Below are 16,808 nucleotides of genomic sequence, written 5' to 3'. Positions count from 1 at the left end.
TGTCCTGGGTTTGTATGACAAGTTCAGTCCTCTTGGTGATCTTTTTCTCCAATATCACAGGAACTTGGGAAGCATGTACAAAAGGGGGGCCTTCTCTCTGGCCTTCTATGATCTGGTGAATACCCAGAGCCTGGCTCCAGAACAGGGCTCCTATTGGACCCAGAAAGACACGAGCAGAGCTGAAGAGGGCTTCAAAGTTGCCCCCCTTCTTGGACCCAGACAGGCTGGAAATCTAACAACATGAACATTGAGGAGATGGTTGCTACTGTAACAGCTTAGGCGTGGTAGCCATCTTCCCTTTGTCCCCCAGCAATTCTCTCCATCTCGTTTTGAGCCTGAGGACCACATGTGGCCTCTAAAACTGAAGGTCACAGTTCTTATGAGGGGGCTCTCTTACAAGTGGCAATTGAGTTTTTGGTCCTTTGGGATCTTATTGCTCATGATTTGCCCCAGCTGCCCGTGCACACAGTTATTTTTAGTTCCTTATAGTTTCTTTGTGTTTGGTTGCTCAAGGAGACATTTGTCCAGGTGCAAGCAAGCACTGTAACAAGAGGTCCCAGGTCCCAGACCCCAGCCTGTCTCAAGACACTTCAGATTCTCCTCCTGAAACTAGAGTCTTGATCAAGGGGCGAGAGGGCTGAGCTTCTTCAGGGCTGGTTTTCCCTGGGAGGATGTCCTGAGAGCACCATCTAGGAGTTCTTGCTGCTGAAGCCTCAGGAGCGACCCAGAGCCGGGGTCCCCGACCTCTCTTCATTCTGTTGGCATACCTACAGCCACCCAACCAATTTCATTTCTTCTTAAAGATTAGGCATCTGAAAATTAAGACTTCTCTTTTGATGCTATGACTGGAAAACCATGACTGACCCAGACTCTTAGGCCAGAGCACCCGTTTACTGACTTTCTTAGCAGTTCTTCCAAAGGAGTAACATGTCCATTGGAGGACGAGTTGGCGATCAGTGGATGCAAAGCAAAGACAGAGTTAAAAAGGCCCTCGCTGGCCTTGTCCATCCGCAGACAGCTTAGCCAGAGGGGGCAGGGCCGTCAACGCCAGTTTCTTGGTCCAGATCTCTGGTCCAGGTATAATTTCATGCTTACCGAGCAAAGACAGAAGCACAGTTTGTAACGGATGTGCTGATTTAAATAGTCCAGTAACCTGTATTATAAACATGTTGTCTACTTTATAGATTGAGATGGAGGTTGGAAGAAGTTACTTCATTTGCCTAAGACCACACAGGGTCCAGAAGTGTGGTCAAGGCATTCCAAACAGGCGTCTCTGAGCTGTGTTGTCTCCCTGACTTCTGGGCACCAGTGGATTCAGTTTAAGCCTCACTGAGTCTTGGGGACCTGAAGCCCCATGAGGCAAAGGTCACGCTGGTCTTGTTAAGCAAGGCATCCAGTGCCTGGATCCTCACACCCCATTTTCCAGGATCATCTGCCTCAACAGATGGTGTCTCCACCCCTGTTAGTTATATCCCAACCCCAGGCATTGGCTTTTTTCCCATCTCTCCCTCCCTCTCTTCGCTCCCCACCTCACGTTTCTGCCTCTGCTTCCTCAATAAGCCACAACCCCCTTCACTGCTCTCCATTGCCACTGCTCTCATCCCCGGGCAGCCAGTGTCACTGCTCACGTGGACTCTGCTAACCAGAGTCTGGGCCAACCCTGGTGTCCCTTGGAATCCAGGCAGTGCAGGTAGGCATTGTCAGCCCCACCTAGATCATCCTCTCCTCAAAGCCCCGAAAGTCTTCTCTTTGCTGCACTGTGGAAATCTTGCCACGCCCTGCTGCTCAGATCACAGGCCCCAGACTCACTCTGCTTCTAACCTCCAGGTTTTCCAGGAGGTTCACTGGCCTCCCTCCTATCCCAGCACGCCAAGCCTGCTTTAGAACCGGGCCTTTGAATTTCCTGTTCCCTCTGCCTGGAACCCTCTTCTTATTTTTCATGTGCATCTTAAATGTCGTGTCTCAGAGACAGCTGCCTCCCCATCACTCCAAGCCCTCTTCTCTTATACACCCCACTTGCTCCTCCATAATGATTTTCCCTGTCCTGTTCGGACTCTGGTGTCCATCTGCCTCACTGGAACACACATTGCCTTAGAGTTGGAGTCTCATTTGTCTTTATCACCAAGCCCAGAACAGAGCCCAGAATAGAGCTTGACACAGAGAAGTTAAAGGTTTGTTGAGTGAATGAATGAATGCACCCATTGCAATGCGCAAATTATTGGTTTTAATTTTGCTGTTTTGTTGGCATGAGATTCCAACCCCTTCATTGTTTTAGAGAAGTAAACTTCTAACAGAGAACTCACAAGAAATATAAGGCAGTCCATGTCAACGGCTTGGACTCCAGCTCTGTGAGGCTCTGCATCAAAATGTGAGAAGAGAATGAGGGTGAGGCTCAACTCATGCTCATCACCTAAAGCAGGTACAGCCCTGCCCGCAGCACAGCAGGCACCAGCCCCCAGCCCCCAGGCACCCCCTCCATCGATGCTGGTGATGGGTTGACTGCCTCATTGCTGGCACGGTGATCAGTACCACTGCCTGGCCCCTGGGGGTGGAGTGGCCAGCCTCACTCAGTCTGTGTGTAACCCATTGTTTCTAAAGAGCTGCTGGCTGCAGGAGCCACCGAGGTCTCGGGCCAGCTCTGAGTTCTTGGCTGAGATGAAGATGTAACCAAGGAAGGAGCTTGAAAGTAAAAAGGACAGAAAATGAAAGCAGAGAGCGTAGGTCACCCGGGCCATACACGGTGGCCACGGAGCAGGAGCGCATCCGTGAGGGATGGGCCAGCGACTCGGCTACTCCCCTGACCATAAATGGCTTGGCCAGAGCTCTGGTTGGAGCTACCTCTTCTCTTGGCACCCTTGCTCTCCCAGTTGGATGTTCCTACAAATGCAAGACACAAGCCAATAACACCAGCAAAAAGTCGAGGTTGCCGAGGGCAGTGTTTGGAGAAGGCTCTTGGGAAGCTGTTGGAAATGGTGAGTGAGACTGAGCATCTTTCCTCTGCCTAGCCTTCATTTCTTTCTATGAACAACAATACCCAGGCTTTTAAAGCTCACATCTAATTCAAATATAACTACCTTCAGTGAAAAGGAAGTCAAGGAGCTTGGCTTTTAATTATTTTCCTATTAGTATGAAATTATTTTCCTGTTAGTATGAAATACTAATCATTAAAAATTCTCATCTGATATTTGCTGATGCCTCTTATATTTTAATATTAAGGTTTTGTTTTTAAAACCCCACCTACAAGGGTGCAAAATAAATGTTTCAGTTAAACTCATTTCCCAGTTGGAGCAATGAGTCCTTTGTCCTTATTTGTTTAGTCTGCCTTTTGCTGTGTGATCCACAACAGAGAGACTCATAAGTTGCATCAGAAACTGTCCACCTTTCTTACTGACTTGTGGTACATGTTTGATTGTGACTCAATCAAATGAAGTTTGTGAGTTAGATGGGGCTTCTATGATTCCTTTATTAAAGAGATTAGTAAAAGGGGCTGTTCAGATTTGGAGTTAGGAAGATCTGTGAAATAAGATTTTTTATGTAAACAATCCAGCCTCTTCTTAGCTAGCCTCTCCCACTGACCAGCTGGGGACCTTGAGAAGCCTGCCTTGGTCTCTTAGTTCCCTCACCCTGGATGTAGGGGTGAGAGTGTGCCCCTTGTGGGGATGAGTACAGTGTGTGACACATGAGTATCCTCAGTCACTGTGAGTAGTTAGCCCATCTCCCCTCATTCCCATCGCAAACAGCAGACTCATAATGACACTTAACTACTGAGATCCTGATGTCCCTTTGGAACCACTATGTAGATATCAACACAGTGCTTAGACTGGCAATGAGTGTCTTGTACCAAATTCCTATACTTTGAATATTGTAAATTCATGCAGACAATTCCATCCAACAAGATTGTTCTAGTGGCTTCCCTGTACCTTGCTCCATGCTGGTCAGGCTATGAAGAATATGACACCATGGAGTCCCCCACCTGGAGTAATTTGTAGTTTTGAAGGAGCTGCCATAGACATTAGTTCCTTAGAGTTTATCCTGTGAGACCGGCAGGGCAAATTAATAGTATCCCAGTTTTGAGGATGGAATAACTGTGCCTGGGAGAATAGATTTGTTATGAAGAAATGGAGACCAGAGAGCCTGAGTCACTTTCCCCAGGCCACACAGCTACTAAGTGGCTAAGTGGACTTGAATCCAGATCAGGGGACTCCAAGGCCAGAGTTGCCTCGCCCTACTCAGCTTTCTCTCTAAAGGACACTGAGTCAGATTCTTCTCCACCCACATTTACGTGATGTTGTTTTCTCCATGAGAGTACTGTAGTGTGCTTCTGCAAAATATAAATGTCTTTCTGAAGTTGGCCAAAATCTTCGTCATCCAAATGTTGATAAACAGCACGTGCAGTGGCCCACTTGTTGCTGCTCCTCCCTTCTGTTGTCCCCCAAAGAAAGCTTTGTCCTGGGCCTGCTGACATAAGTAGCTAGTGTTTGCTGATGAGATAAGGCTCTGGGCAGCTGCATTTGATGCCGTGACCAGCCAGCATCCTCTGTGGGCTTGATCGATGTTAGCATGAAGGTAGGTCCCTTGAGCAAAAAGACCTAAGTAGCTCAGATGTCTTTCTAATACTGTCTTAGAAGAGGAGGTGCAAAGTGCTGTGAGCCTGGAGGCTCCGATTATTCTGAAGAAACTCCAGGAGTCCTGAGGAAGCCTGTGACATGGGAGAGAGAGGCTGCTGGGACTTCCTTGGTGGTCCATTGGCTAAGACTCTGCACTCCCAAAGCAGGGGTCCTGGGTTCTATCCCTGGTCAGGAAACTAGATCCCACATACCGCAACCAAGAGTTTGAACGTCCCAACTAAAAGATCCTACATGCTATAACTCTAAGATCCAGCACAGCCAAATAAGTAAATAATTTTTTTTTCTAAAAAAAGAAAGAAATAGGCTGTCACTAAAAGACCCAAGTCCCACTGACAGCCAACTAATCATGTGAACTTGGGCAATCCATTCAAATTCTTGCCTCAATTTTCTTTTCTATAAAGTAAGGGTTTCCTCTTGCTAAGAGACAGGGAAGTGAACAGTTGCCACTGAAGGGTGCTGGCCTGCTGGGGCCATCCTAATTGAAAGACAATCTCTGGGGCAGGCAGCAGTGGGAAGTATACCTTGTAGGTGCTTGAAACATTTTTAGTTCACAAAAGATTTTCTCATTCATTGACCTCTCTGAATTCCAACCTACCTGAAAGCTAGCTAGAATAAGTGTTTCATCAATTTTGCAGATATTGGTACTATCGCCTCTAGACCCATCTTCCAGGTTGGATTTGAGTCACATGGACCAATCTCATTTGTCTGTTTTAAGAGATAAGCCCTAACTGTTCTCATTTATCCATGAGGGAATTTCTGAGAAGTCCCTGGGCCTCAGCTGCCTCTTCTATAAAATGAGGGTCTGAGGTAGACAATCTTGGAGGCACTTCAGCTCTGAAATCTTAGGATTCTCTAATCCATCCCAATCTTCTCATTATTGGCTAACATTTCATTTTAAATCTTAGTACACACATTGCTTCTAGAATGACAAAACCAGGTTTCAGAGGCTTCAGGAAGATCAGGAGCTGGAGTTTAAGCCAAGTTGTCAGGGACTGGGGAGGCTGGGGCTGAATGAGAGAGAGCCCGGCCAGGGGGCATGATTCAAGGGTGACTGGACACGGCGGGGGGCCGATCAGGTAGAAAGAAGACCGCTCCAGCCCCTTGAGCCAGGGGCAGAAACTGTCACCAGCTGAGTGGGAGCAGAGCCCTCCCGTTTTTCACATCCAGGCAGGAAAGGCACTGGGTAAAGAGCAGCTGGAAGAAACTACATGAAAGAGCCCAAACTGGAAGGACGGAAGATGGGAACAGGGAGAAGGAAAGAGCCACGAGAGGCCCTGGGGAGGACCTGATCCTGGAAAGTGGACCCCTGGGCAGGCTAACAAGTTGGTGCCCCATTGAGTCCATGATTTTTTTAAATTATTTTTATTGGAGTATAGTTGCTTTACAATGTTGGTTAGTTTCTGGCAAAGTGAATCAATTATATATCCCTCTTTTTGTATTTCCTTCCCATTTAGGTCACCCCAGAGCACTGAGTAGAGTTCTCTGTGCTATACAGCAGGTTCTTATTAATTACCCATTTTATACATGCACTCAGTCACTGAGTCATGTCCAGCTCTTTGCAAGCCCATGGACTGTAGCCTGCCAGGCTCCTCGGTCCATGGAATTTTTCAGGCAAAAGTGCTGCAGTGGGTTGCCGTTTCCTACTTCTGGGGATCTTCCCAATCCAGGGATCGAACCCATGTCTCTCGCATCTCCTGCATTGGCAGGTGGATTCTTTACCACTAGCACCACCTGCAAAGGTCATTTTATACTTGGTAGTGTGTATAAAGCCCACGATCTTTAAATATTGACCCCACATTTGAGGGAGACGTGAGGCTGGGCTCTACGTGAGGGGAGGTCTCAGAGCATTGGCCTCTTTCCTCTGTCATCCCAACCAGCTCAGCTCCAGCCTGAAACCCCTGCCTTGGACTCAGTAAAAAGGGAAACTTATCTTTCTCAGATTCTCCTCCTGTGAGGGAGTTGAAGTGGGAGCCCTGGGGTCTTACTTCCCACCCCAAGAAGAAAGTGCCATCAGTCTACACAGTTTGCTTCCTGAGAGGCGTTCCAGGGAGAAAAAGAAAAAAACAAAACAACTTTCTGCACTCTGCTGAATGTTTCTATTAATGTTTTTGCTGCCCTTTTGAGTCAGGACCTCTCAGCAAGTAGCTTAAACTGGCCCTGGTGAGGGCCTGCAAGGGGAGGAAGGGGAGGACTGCGTTGCTGCTGAGGGGGGTCTCATGACCCCTGACTCACCTGCTCCCCTGCCTCTTCGGCGGCCAAGATTGGGAAGGGAGGCTGGAGCTGACTGAGCTTGTGGGGTCAGCAAATTCTCCTGGAGTCCGCCAGGGTCTATGACATTTGGTGGAGGGGTCAGACAATGGCCTGGCTGACCATTACTAGAACCTTTAAGGTTTCCTTCTCTCTTGCAGAGTTTTTCACTGAACTTCACACTGCTGGCCAACACGGTGAGTACAGCGGCCCCCGCTTACCAGGTAGGTGAGCAGAGATCAATGCAGAGTTGACATTGGGCCTCCAGGACACCGTCATACAAACCTCATGTAAAGCTGTAATGTTACACAGGTTTCAAAGCACTACGAAGAGCTGGGGGTGCTGAGAGACATGTTCTCAATGATAAGAATTATAAATACACATTTTGAAAAGGAAAATAGCAAGAAACCAAAAAACACTTACATTGCCATCAGCAGAAAACCCTGGGGTCACTCCTCCCAGTCCTGTTTGACCCTACATGAATTTTGACTTCTGTTGTCTTCATACCATGGTCTTCTCACCTGTAATTTTATATAACAAATGTTTTCCATCAGCCTTTATAAAAGTAACTGAGGGTGGTCTCATGACATTTCTTCAAGCGAATTATTTAGCTAAATGACCAATCACAATTAAGAATTCTTTTGTGATAAGCATAGGTATAAATAAATCCTTGTTGGCGCTTAACCTGATTTCCTTAGAATGAAGTCTAGAAGGGAAATCACTGGGTCAAGATGAACGAACATCTTATGGCTCTGGATTATGGCAATTGCAAGTCCACATGGAGATTTTCAATTGATGATGGCGGACAGTTTCAATCCAGAATTGACCCTCCGTCTTTTGTTCTCCTGTTGTCTAGAAGATAACACGCCAGGATAGTTTTCTGACCAGGATTGCTGCTCTGATGGAGCTAGGCATTTTCCTGGCCCAGGTTTTTAGTGGTTTGGGCTATGCCAAGTTTTTCTAATAAGTCATATGGTTATTCAAAGAAAATAGACTGAGACTGCCAGGGAAGAAGACGCCTAAGCCGGTGCTCACGTTTACTGTAACATGAGGGCAGCGTCCTGGAGAGCAGTGGAAATGCAGACCCTAGTGACCCACTGCCACCTTTGTGGCCCACCTAGTGACCCACCTATGTGGCCTAGGGACCCAGGCCACACTGTTGACCCTGACCCTGTCCCTGACTTCCCGGCACCTGCTCCACCCTCCTGGTGAGGGCCCTGTCTTCTGAACCTCCCTGACTCACTCAGCTCCCTGCTTCAGCCTCTGCCTGTTGCCTGCAAAGGCTGACAATAGCCTATTGTCAATATTGTCAATAGCCTATTCCCCTATCCTCCTTCCCTGTCCAAATCTTTCCATATGCGACTGGCGGCACTTCCTACCTGGCCACTCGAAGCCAGCTGGTCTGTAGAGATCCCAGGTCTGTCTTATCCTGGCTTGGCTCAGCCTAGGAAGGTAACTCCAAGAAGCAAGGAGCCGTTGCTTAGGGCCGTGAGGGTGAGGGGGTTAGAGGGAGGCACTAATGCTGCCAGCCATCACCTTTTGGAGTGTCTTCTTGGTTAACAGCCTATTTCTCTGAGAACTGTCCCTCCTCCCTTTGAATCTATATAGGACAACAGCCACCCCAGTCTGCCTGGGGCTGTCGGGTTTTAGCACTGAATGTGTTGCAACCTAGGCAACTTTTTGGAACAACCAGGACATCTGGCCACCCTATCTGTGATTATATTTCTGCCACATAATCCTTCCCTTTTGGTGTAGCTGGATGCCCTGGAAAGTGGGGGGAGGTGGATGCCAGGTGCATCAGAGCCTGTCTGCAGGGAGTGAGGAAGAGGACCACACACGCCAGGCAGCCCCTGCTGGGCCACACTGAACTGTCAAGCATGAAAATTAGGGATGGGGTGCTGCGTTTGTCATGGAAGGCAGAGCAGCACCACGGTTAAGAGCCTGGACCCTGAAGTCAGACCACTTGGCATCTACCCCTGAGGGCTGCATGACCTCACACAAGTTGCTTCACTTCTTCATGCCTCACTCTTCTCTGCTGTAAAATGGGGATCATTTTAGTCCTGCTTCACTGGCTGCTGTGAAGAATAAATGAGCTGATAGAGGGAAAGTATTTGAACAGCCTGGCACATGATTAGTGTTTCATACGCATTAGCTGGTACAGTTAGCAAGTGTTCATGGGGGCAGAAAAATCCATCCAGAGAGAGAAAGAAGGAGGCAAACAGGCAGAGAAGAGCACAAGTGAAAGGCCATGCTGTCCAGGAGTGATGGAGCAATCCCAGGAGGAAGGGATCTTTGGTCATGACAGAGTCTCAGGCCCCAGCTCCAGTGCCTAGAGAAGCCAGACTCCCCCCACCTGTGGGATCCACGAGGAACCCCTGAATCTTTAGAGTTAACTCCTTCTAGGGGTGGGGGGGGCAAAGCCAGCTCAAATGAATTTCTGTAACCTGAAGGCAGAACATCTTACCTGAAACAATATCTAAATCTCCCCATCACCCTGAGAAACAGAACACTTTAGGCAAACAGCATTAAGGTCATATTGTGGGGTGGTGGTGAGATTGTGTTTCAGTAAAACTAAAACCATTTAAGTACCAAGTGTAAATACCAAGTTAAGCAAATATTTCTTTGATCAGAGCTCTCTGGGAAAGAGGTCTAGGCTTGGAATGCAAACATCCAAGTTTAGGTTAAATTTATCTGTGAAATCTGGGAGAAGACCCATAACTTCTCTTAAGATCTGGATCATTTTTTTTTCCTTTTTTTGTAAAATAGAGAAAACTATCAAAAAGACAAAGCCACTGGAATTCTAATGTACTCACTGAGGTTGATGAGTGAAAGTGAAAGTGAAGTCCCTCTGTCGTGTCCTACTCTTTGTGACCCCATGGACTGTAGCCCGCCAGGCTCCTCTGTCTATGGGATTTTCCAGGCAAGAATACTAGAGTAGTTTGCCATTTCTTTCTCCAGGAGATTTTCCCAACCCAGGGGTCAAACTTGGGTCTACTGCAGAGCAGGCAGACTTTTCACTGTCTGAGCCACCAGGGAAGCCCATGGTTGATGAGAATATTCAGTAAATAACAGGTCTGGCCAGAGCTTTGCCAAGTTTAAAGGAATGATCAAAGCTTCTACTCCTGGTTCACATTTGATCCTCCAAACAACCCCAGAGGTAGGTGCTCACAGCCCTGTTTTATGGATGAAGAAATGAGGCCCATGAGCTTGTGAGTGGAGAAATCAACACCCCATTCCAGAAGGAGACTAGGACCCATGCTCTTAACCCCACACTACACCACCTAGCATAGCTTACATGAGTTAGTTGCTAATGTGGAACGTTGTACCCTGAGATTTATGCATCCAGGTAAGACTCTCATCTGAAATATCTCATAAATGGGTAAAATTCAGTGCCCCTCTTTGAGTGGAACTGTGAACTAGAAGCATGTATTCATCCAACATGGAATTATGCCGGGAATATGGATAATTCACAGCTTCAGAGACCTGCCCAAGCCATCTGCTTCATTGCGGTAAGGGAACAAGTAAGGCCTTCTTAGAAACAAGTAGTCTTCCCTTGTGGCACAGATGGTCAAGAATCTGCCTGCAATGCAGGAGACCTGGGTTTAATTCCTGGGTTGGGAAGATACTCTGGAGGAGGAAGTGGCAACCCACTCCACTATTCTTGCCTGGACAGAGGAGCCTAGTGAGTTACAGTCCATGGGGTCACAAAGAGTTGGACACGATGGAGCAATTCACACTTCCTTCCTCCAAGGTCTTCTTAAAGAGCCTGGCTCCACCGGTATTTATATTCTTTCCTTTCTAGCAATGGGGACAAGTAGACCCAAATTGTGCTGGGAAGAGTGTGGGAACTTGGGACAGGATAAAGCCTTTTTGAGTTGTAAAATGTATTATGGCAAATCCACAGGGTGAATAACGAAGCTCTCACCTGAATTTCTGATTTCTCATGCCTTGTAACCAATCTTATTCCTTCTTACCTGGGAAGGATTGAGGAAGGTTCTATTCCACAGTTATTGTCATCTGTTGTTTTTAATAGAAAGTTTAGCAAAGGGATATACTTTAGGCATTTACAGCTTAACCCTGGGCAGACTATCTTATATGATGTGCCTTCTATAGATTTTGTTATCTTAAGATGTGTGGTTTTTTTCTACGCAGACTTCCTCTCCAGTTGTGACTGATGGAAAAGGAACCGTAAGTATACCACTTAAATTACGGAGCCTTGGTTCAGCCGCTTAGAAACGGGATAATGCTGTACCCATCTTGTGCATTCATTTTGAAGATTAGATGACGTTTGCTATGTGACCTATCACCAAGCACATAATCTGCTCAACTGTTTTTCTTACAACCAACTCAGTTCAAAAGGGAAGGAGAACATGAACAATCACAGATGATTCCACAAAGTCTGGAACAAAAGAAGATAGACGTGAGAGAGTACATACTTTCTACTTTCATCAAGATAACACTGAAAAATAGACAAAGCTGAACTACAGTGATAGATTCCAGGATACACATGCAGTGGGCTGGATAGGAGCCCAAGGGGGCTTCTCAGGGGTTGGCAATGTCCTGTTCCTCATCCAGGGGCAGGTTACCTGGATGGGTTCATCACATGAAGTCGTCAGGCCACATATTTGTAATTTATATACTTTTATGTATTTTGTCATTGTTTAGCAAAATCACGCCCTCAAAAGTGACGAAGACTCCGGTGTTATATGAAAGTTGCACATTTACAGGGCTTCTCAATACTCGCTGCAAGTAATTACAAATATGAAAACTTATGGGGCTACAAGCATGGCTACTTCCACTCAGATCAAAGCAAATGTGAATTTGGAAATTAATTGATTCATACATTTACTGTACATACATTTAAAAAATTCATATCAAAATGGTGTGGTATACAGTAAAACTTTTGGGTATATATTTTACTTTTTGCTGCACTAACAGATAAGAACGCTAATTGTTGCTTTGAACTGTTTTTCAGCTTTTCCTATATTAATACGACACACACTTCTGTTTCTAGGAATGGCCTGTTCATACGTTTGTCAAGTTTTCTACTGAATTATTGTCCTTTTCCAATCAATTTAAGCAACGTGCATCAAGTACGATGAAAATGAACCACTTGTCATGTACATTGGAAAGAATATTTCACTGTATTTCATTACCCCTTTGATTTTGTGTAGGACACTGAGGATCCATGCAGAGTTTTGTTTTAATTTTAATCTTTTGAACTCTTCCCTTTTTTTCCGGGAGAACCTGACTGTTTTCTCTGTGCAGGACTGTGGGCCTTCTCTTGGGTTAGCAGCAGGCATCCCGTCCCTGGTGGCCACGGCCCTGCTGGTAGCCTTACTGTTTACTCTGATTCACCGAAGAAGAAGCAGCAGTGAGCCCACTGAGGTGACTGGCAGTTTCTTTGGGTCGCGACATGTTGGCGGGAATCAGTATTCAGTGAACTGGCTTTGGGCTGGGGGTGTCAGGACTGGTGTCTGTTTTCTGAGGACAAAAGGGTGGGTGTTTCTGTGCCTCGTTTTCTGTCTCAGACTCATGACCCTACCCTCCAGGCAGAGCTGATATATCATCCGATCCTCAGGTCACTTGAGGACAGTATTGGGGGTGGCCCAAGTAGGAGCAGAGAGGGATGTCTGTTGCCATGGCAAACACGTCTGTGCAGTGAGTGTGTTTTCTAACCTTGAGAAACAAGGACACAAGCTTCTCAAAGAAGATGGAGGTGAACTTACGAAAGATGGGAGACAGTTGCGGAGATGTCCATCACAAGGATATGTCCAGGAGCATGTGACTGTATCTTTGTACTTTTCCTACATCCTAACACACATCGGTCACAAGGGAATCTTCTGACCCCACCCGTTACAAATACCAGAGTTCTCTGGAGACCAGGCTCAGAATTCAAGGGCCACCTTGACCCATATACAACCAGAGGCCGTGGGTGTGATGCAGCCGTATTGTGTGGTCTCTGTGTTCTAATTCCATCCTTATTTATGAGCATTTCTGGTTGTTCTCACACTGGTAAGTGTTAACAGGGAGTGAAAAACCTAAGTCCTATCCCTGGGTCTGCCACTTTACAATTTATATGTGAACCTGGGCAAGTGATAGAACATTTTCTGTTTCTTGGTTAGTTCAACTCCAAAATAACTCCAGTTAAATCAGAATCTCTGGATGATAGAGCTGTGGCATTGGTACCAAAAAACCTTCAACATTTTATCATGGATCATTTTAAATAGATACTAAAGTAGAGGGGATAGTATAAAGAATCTAGTTATCCACAGCAGCCAATCTTGTTTCATTTCTACTCCCACCCACTTCTCCACAGTGTCAATCTATATTATTTCTTAAGTAACTCACAGTGGTATCTCTTGTTTGTGGTTTTTTAGGGGGCCAGTTATTATCCTTTTGTTTATTTTGTTTTGTTTTTAAAGCACTCTGCTGTTCCTAATGTGTGGCTAGGTTTAAGAATCACTGATTTTAATTATGGTCATGGGCAAATGTTGTAACCTTTCATTTCTTCTTTTTTATTTTATTCTTAACCAACTTAGGGAAGTGAGAGGCCTTGTGAAATTACAGAAATCTATGACAGTCCCAGGATAGCCGAGGTAGGAACTCTTGGTTTAGTCACTATACATCATTCGCATGACAAACAAGCTAAGGGTCTTCAAGCCTGTTGTGTACAGGAGCACAGTGTGAGCACAAAGGAGTTTCTCTTTATACTTTTATTGGCTAGGCAGGAATTTAAGGTTGAATTCATATTAGAAAATAAATTTACTATTATTTGTTCCACTGACAAAAGAGAAAACCGTGTGATCATTTCCAAAGGAGACGAGAGTTCAAAAACATTAAACAGCTATTTGTGATATGAATTCTGAGCAAACTAAAAACTTTAAAGGAGTTTTTTTAACTTGAAACAAGACATCTTTTTTTAAAAAAATCACAGCAAATATCATACCTAAAGGTGAAATGTTAATGATTCTCTTTCAGATCAGAAATGAAACAAGGGTGCTCATTGTTACCATTTCTACTGAGATATTATACTTAGGTCCTAGCCAGTGCAGCATGTTGAGAAAAATAAGTAGAAATTAACTCAATGAAGGGGAATTCTTTCATAATGTATACATATATCAAATAATCACACTGTACTCTTTAAATATCCTTTATTTTTCAATTATACCTCAACAAAGAGGAAAAGAAAAAAGAAGCAGAAAGCATAAAACTGTAAAAGAAGAAAGAAAAGTGTCATTATTTGCAGATAATATGATTATTTACATAAAAAGCCAAATTATCTACAGATATATCACTAGAATTTGCAAGATATTTTAACAAGTTTACTGGAGGTAAAAGTCAATATTAAAGAGTAATTTTTGTTTCTAAAAATCAGTAACAATTTCAAAAAGTAATTTTTTAAAAATACAATTTTATAGTGGTAATAAAAATATATAGAATGATGAGGAATCAATCTAACAAAAACATATAATCCTTTCATGGAGAATAATAAAATTTCAGTAAAAGATATTTAAATAAGACCTAAATAATGGGAGTTTATATACAATGCTCCTGGATTGAAGAACTCAATCGTATATAGATATCAAACAACTTCAAATTGATCTGTATAATAAATGTAATTACAATATAAATTTCAACAGGTATTTTTCACAGAACTCAATAGGGTGCTTCTAAAATTCATATAGAAACAAAGACAGGAAAAAATTTAAGTACCAATAACAATAGATAGAACAAATAGCAAACAAATAGGAAGATGATAGATTAAAACCCATCCAGTGATCACATGGATGACGTTCGATGTCTTGAAAACTATGTTTCAAGTGTTTTGTCTGATGGTTGGTTGTTTCAGGTGGGAGGGTAAATCTGGTTGCTGTTACTCCAACTTGGCCAGAAGCAAAAGTCTTCGATGTATTTTTTTTTTTTTTAACCTGTTTGTTTTCTCAAGAATCCTAGGAGGTTACCTGCCCAGGAGAAGAACATGATGGGCGGAGAAGCAGCCCACATATATGTGAAGACAGTATCGGGAAGTGAGGAGTCCACGCGTGACACTTCCCGCCCTGCTGTCGAAGTGGAGAGAAGGCGGGGCCTGTGGTGGCTTATTCCCAGACTGAGCCTGGAGTGATACCGCGAGCCAAGAAGCAGAGCTGGAGCTGGAAGCGAGCTGAACACACTGGGACGGATCGTGCCTGGAGCGAGGAGAGAAGCCAAACTGCTTCTTAACCACTCCAAACTTCATTTGCAGATCGGGAAAGCTTCAGGGTGAATTTTACTCTCTAAGGGACTGATCTGATAAAGTGCATTCTGACTCTCAGACCTTGTGGTTTAATAATCAGTGAAGTCGCTGTGCATTCAAAAGGAGCCCTTGAATCCTGCTCCTGACCCCCAGTGGGGATTTGCTTTTCTTTATGATTTGGGGAAAAGAGTTTGATTTCTCAGTGGCTCACTTTTTCATCTTTTTTCACAGCCATTTTCTCAAAAAAACCATTAGACCTGGCTTCCATGGACAGGTTGGCCAAGGCTAACGTGTGAGAAGGAGCAGTTCTTTATCCCTGAACACCTCAGGGTAGAAATCAGGGGGAGCCCCACGTTCCCTGACCACAGGGGCAGCCCGTGGCTGGGTCATTCATCACTCTCTCTTGTGATCAGAGGGTATTCAAAGTGTGTGTGGGGGGTGGTGGGGGGCAGTGAGCACATGTGTATGCTGAGGGTAAAGACGGTGGAAGGAAGGCAGAGATTATTTCAGAAGATTATTAGAAATAGGGGCTGTACCTATTTTGTGGGAATAGAGAGAAAGGTCCAAGTCCTTAGACCATCAATGGGGAAAAACTCATGAGCAGGAAGAGAGGTCAAGAGTACTCTCGGTGGGGACCAAAGGGATGATCCAGGTACCAACGTGACTGTCATCGGAGGGGAGCCCATGAACAGCGGCAGCTGGATCAGGTGAGGTGTTCACCATCGCTCCTGGGAGGAGGCTTCTGCGAACCCTGGTTCCCTAGCACAGGTCCATTGTTCCCCTGATGGGAGAACCTGGGTCCAGGAGATCCCGGGTCTGCCCACCAGCTGCACAGGCCCCCTTGAAGAGCTGTGGGGATATTCCTTTCTCACACAGGGCCCCTAAATGCTCAAACACGGCTCCTCTGATTCAAACAACCCAGGACAGGTTCCGCACACCCTATCACTGCCATGCCGACATGTGCTCTTCAAAGTTCCTTGTGAAATTCATTTTGTGCTAAGTCCCTTGAGTCTAGACCTGTTAACGAGCAGATCTGGCCGTGTTTAAACAGACATGCTCAGTGATCCAGGTGCTCCTACTTCTCTTACCTGTTGAGAAGGACCTTGAATTGGCTGAGAACATAATTGTGGCCTTGGCCTTGACACGCATAGGTGTGAGCTCTGGGGCAGATCATGGACCTTAGCTCTGTAGTTACAAAATGGAGACTCATTTTCTTCCTTCTACCCTTAGGAGTGTTGCAAGGGTGAATGGAAACACGACTTATAGTCTATACAGTAAGGTGTGACTTATATTTTGGACCACTTATTTTATGTAATTCTGCTTACAATCCTTTGCTTATTACCTTATTTTAAATGGTTTCTACTAAACTATCAAGGTTCAATGTTTCTGTCACCTTTTTTCTGCTCTGATGCACAAGAGCTTATTTTGGAATAAAGTGAAAAGCAAAAATGAGCATTCTTGTGGCCCTCCAACATATCTGTGGTTTTTCTTTTGCCTATATTAAAGCATAAGACATTGGCTCTAGAGTTGGAATCAAGGTCATCTCCAGGATATAGCTGGTGCTAGCACTTTGTCGGCTGGGCTGATGATGGAGATATTCAAGTTGTTCCCAGGTTGTGAGCAAAACAACCTGACTTCCAGCTGAGACTGGAAGTCAGAAGCTCTGGATCCCCAACCTAGGGCCTGTGCTAGCGTTG

At 45.2% G+C, this 16,808-nt stretch overlaps 1 protein-coding gene across 2 annotated transcripts; it reads left to right on the top strand.

Annotated features, from left to right (window-relative positions):
- The first annotated feature begins 2,511 nt into the window (after positions 1-2,511).
- On the top strand, positions 2,512-16,583 carry OPALIN (oligodendrocytic myelin paranodal and inner loop protein). Of its 2 annotated transcripts, none has more exons than XM_040254638.1 (6): positions 2,512-2,972; positions 7,037-7,099; positions 11,028-11,063; positions 12,144-12,263; positions 13,418-13,474; positions 14,824-16,583. In XM_040254638.1, the coding sequence occupies exons 1-6, from the start codon at positions 2,808-2,810 to the stop codon at positions 14,998-15,000; spliced, it is 618 nt and encodes a 205-aa protein (XP_040110572.1). In that variant the 5' UTR covers positions 2,512-2,807; the 3' UTR covers positions 15,001-16,583. The 2 variants fall into 2 exon arrangements, with proteins under 2 accessions (XP_040110572.1, XP_040110573.1); XM_040254639.1 differs by having other exon boundaries at positions 2,513-2,972; positions 7,037-7,072.
- Positions 16,584-16,808: the final 225 nt, after the last annotated feature.

This window comes from Oryx dammah, unplaced genomic scaffold (genome assembly GCF_014754425.2).
Source record: "Oryx dammah isolate SB20612 unplaced genomic scaffold, SCBI_Odam_1.1 HiC_scaffold_14, whole genome shotgun sequence".
Lineage (NCBI taxonomy): Eukaryota > Metazoa > Chordata > Mammalia > Artiodactyla > Bovidae > Oryx > Oryx dammah.
This window is presented reverse-complemented; position numbering and strand designations above follow the sequence as displayed.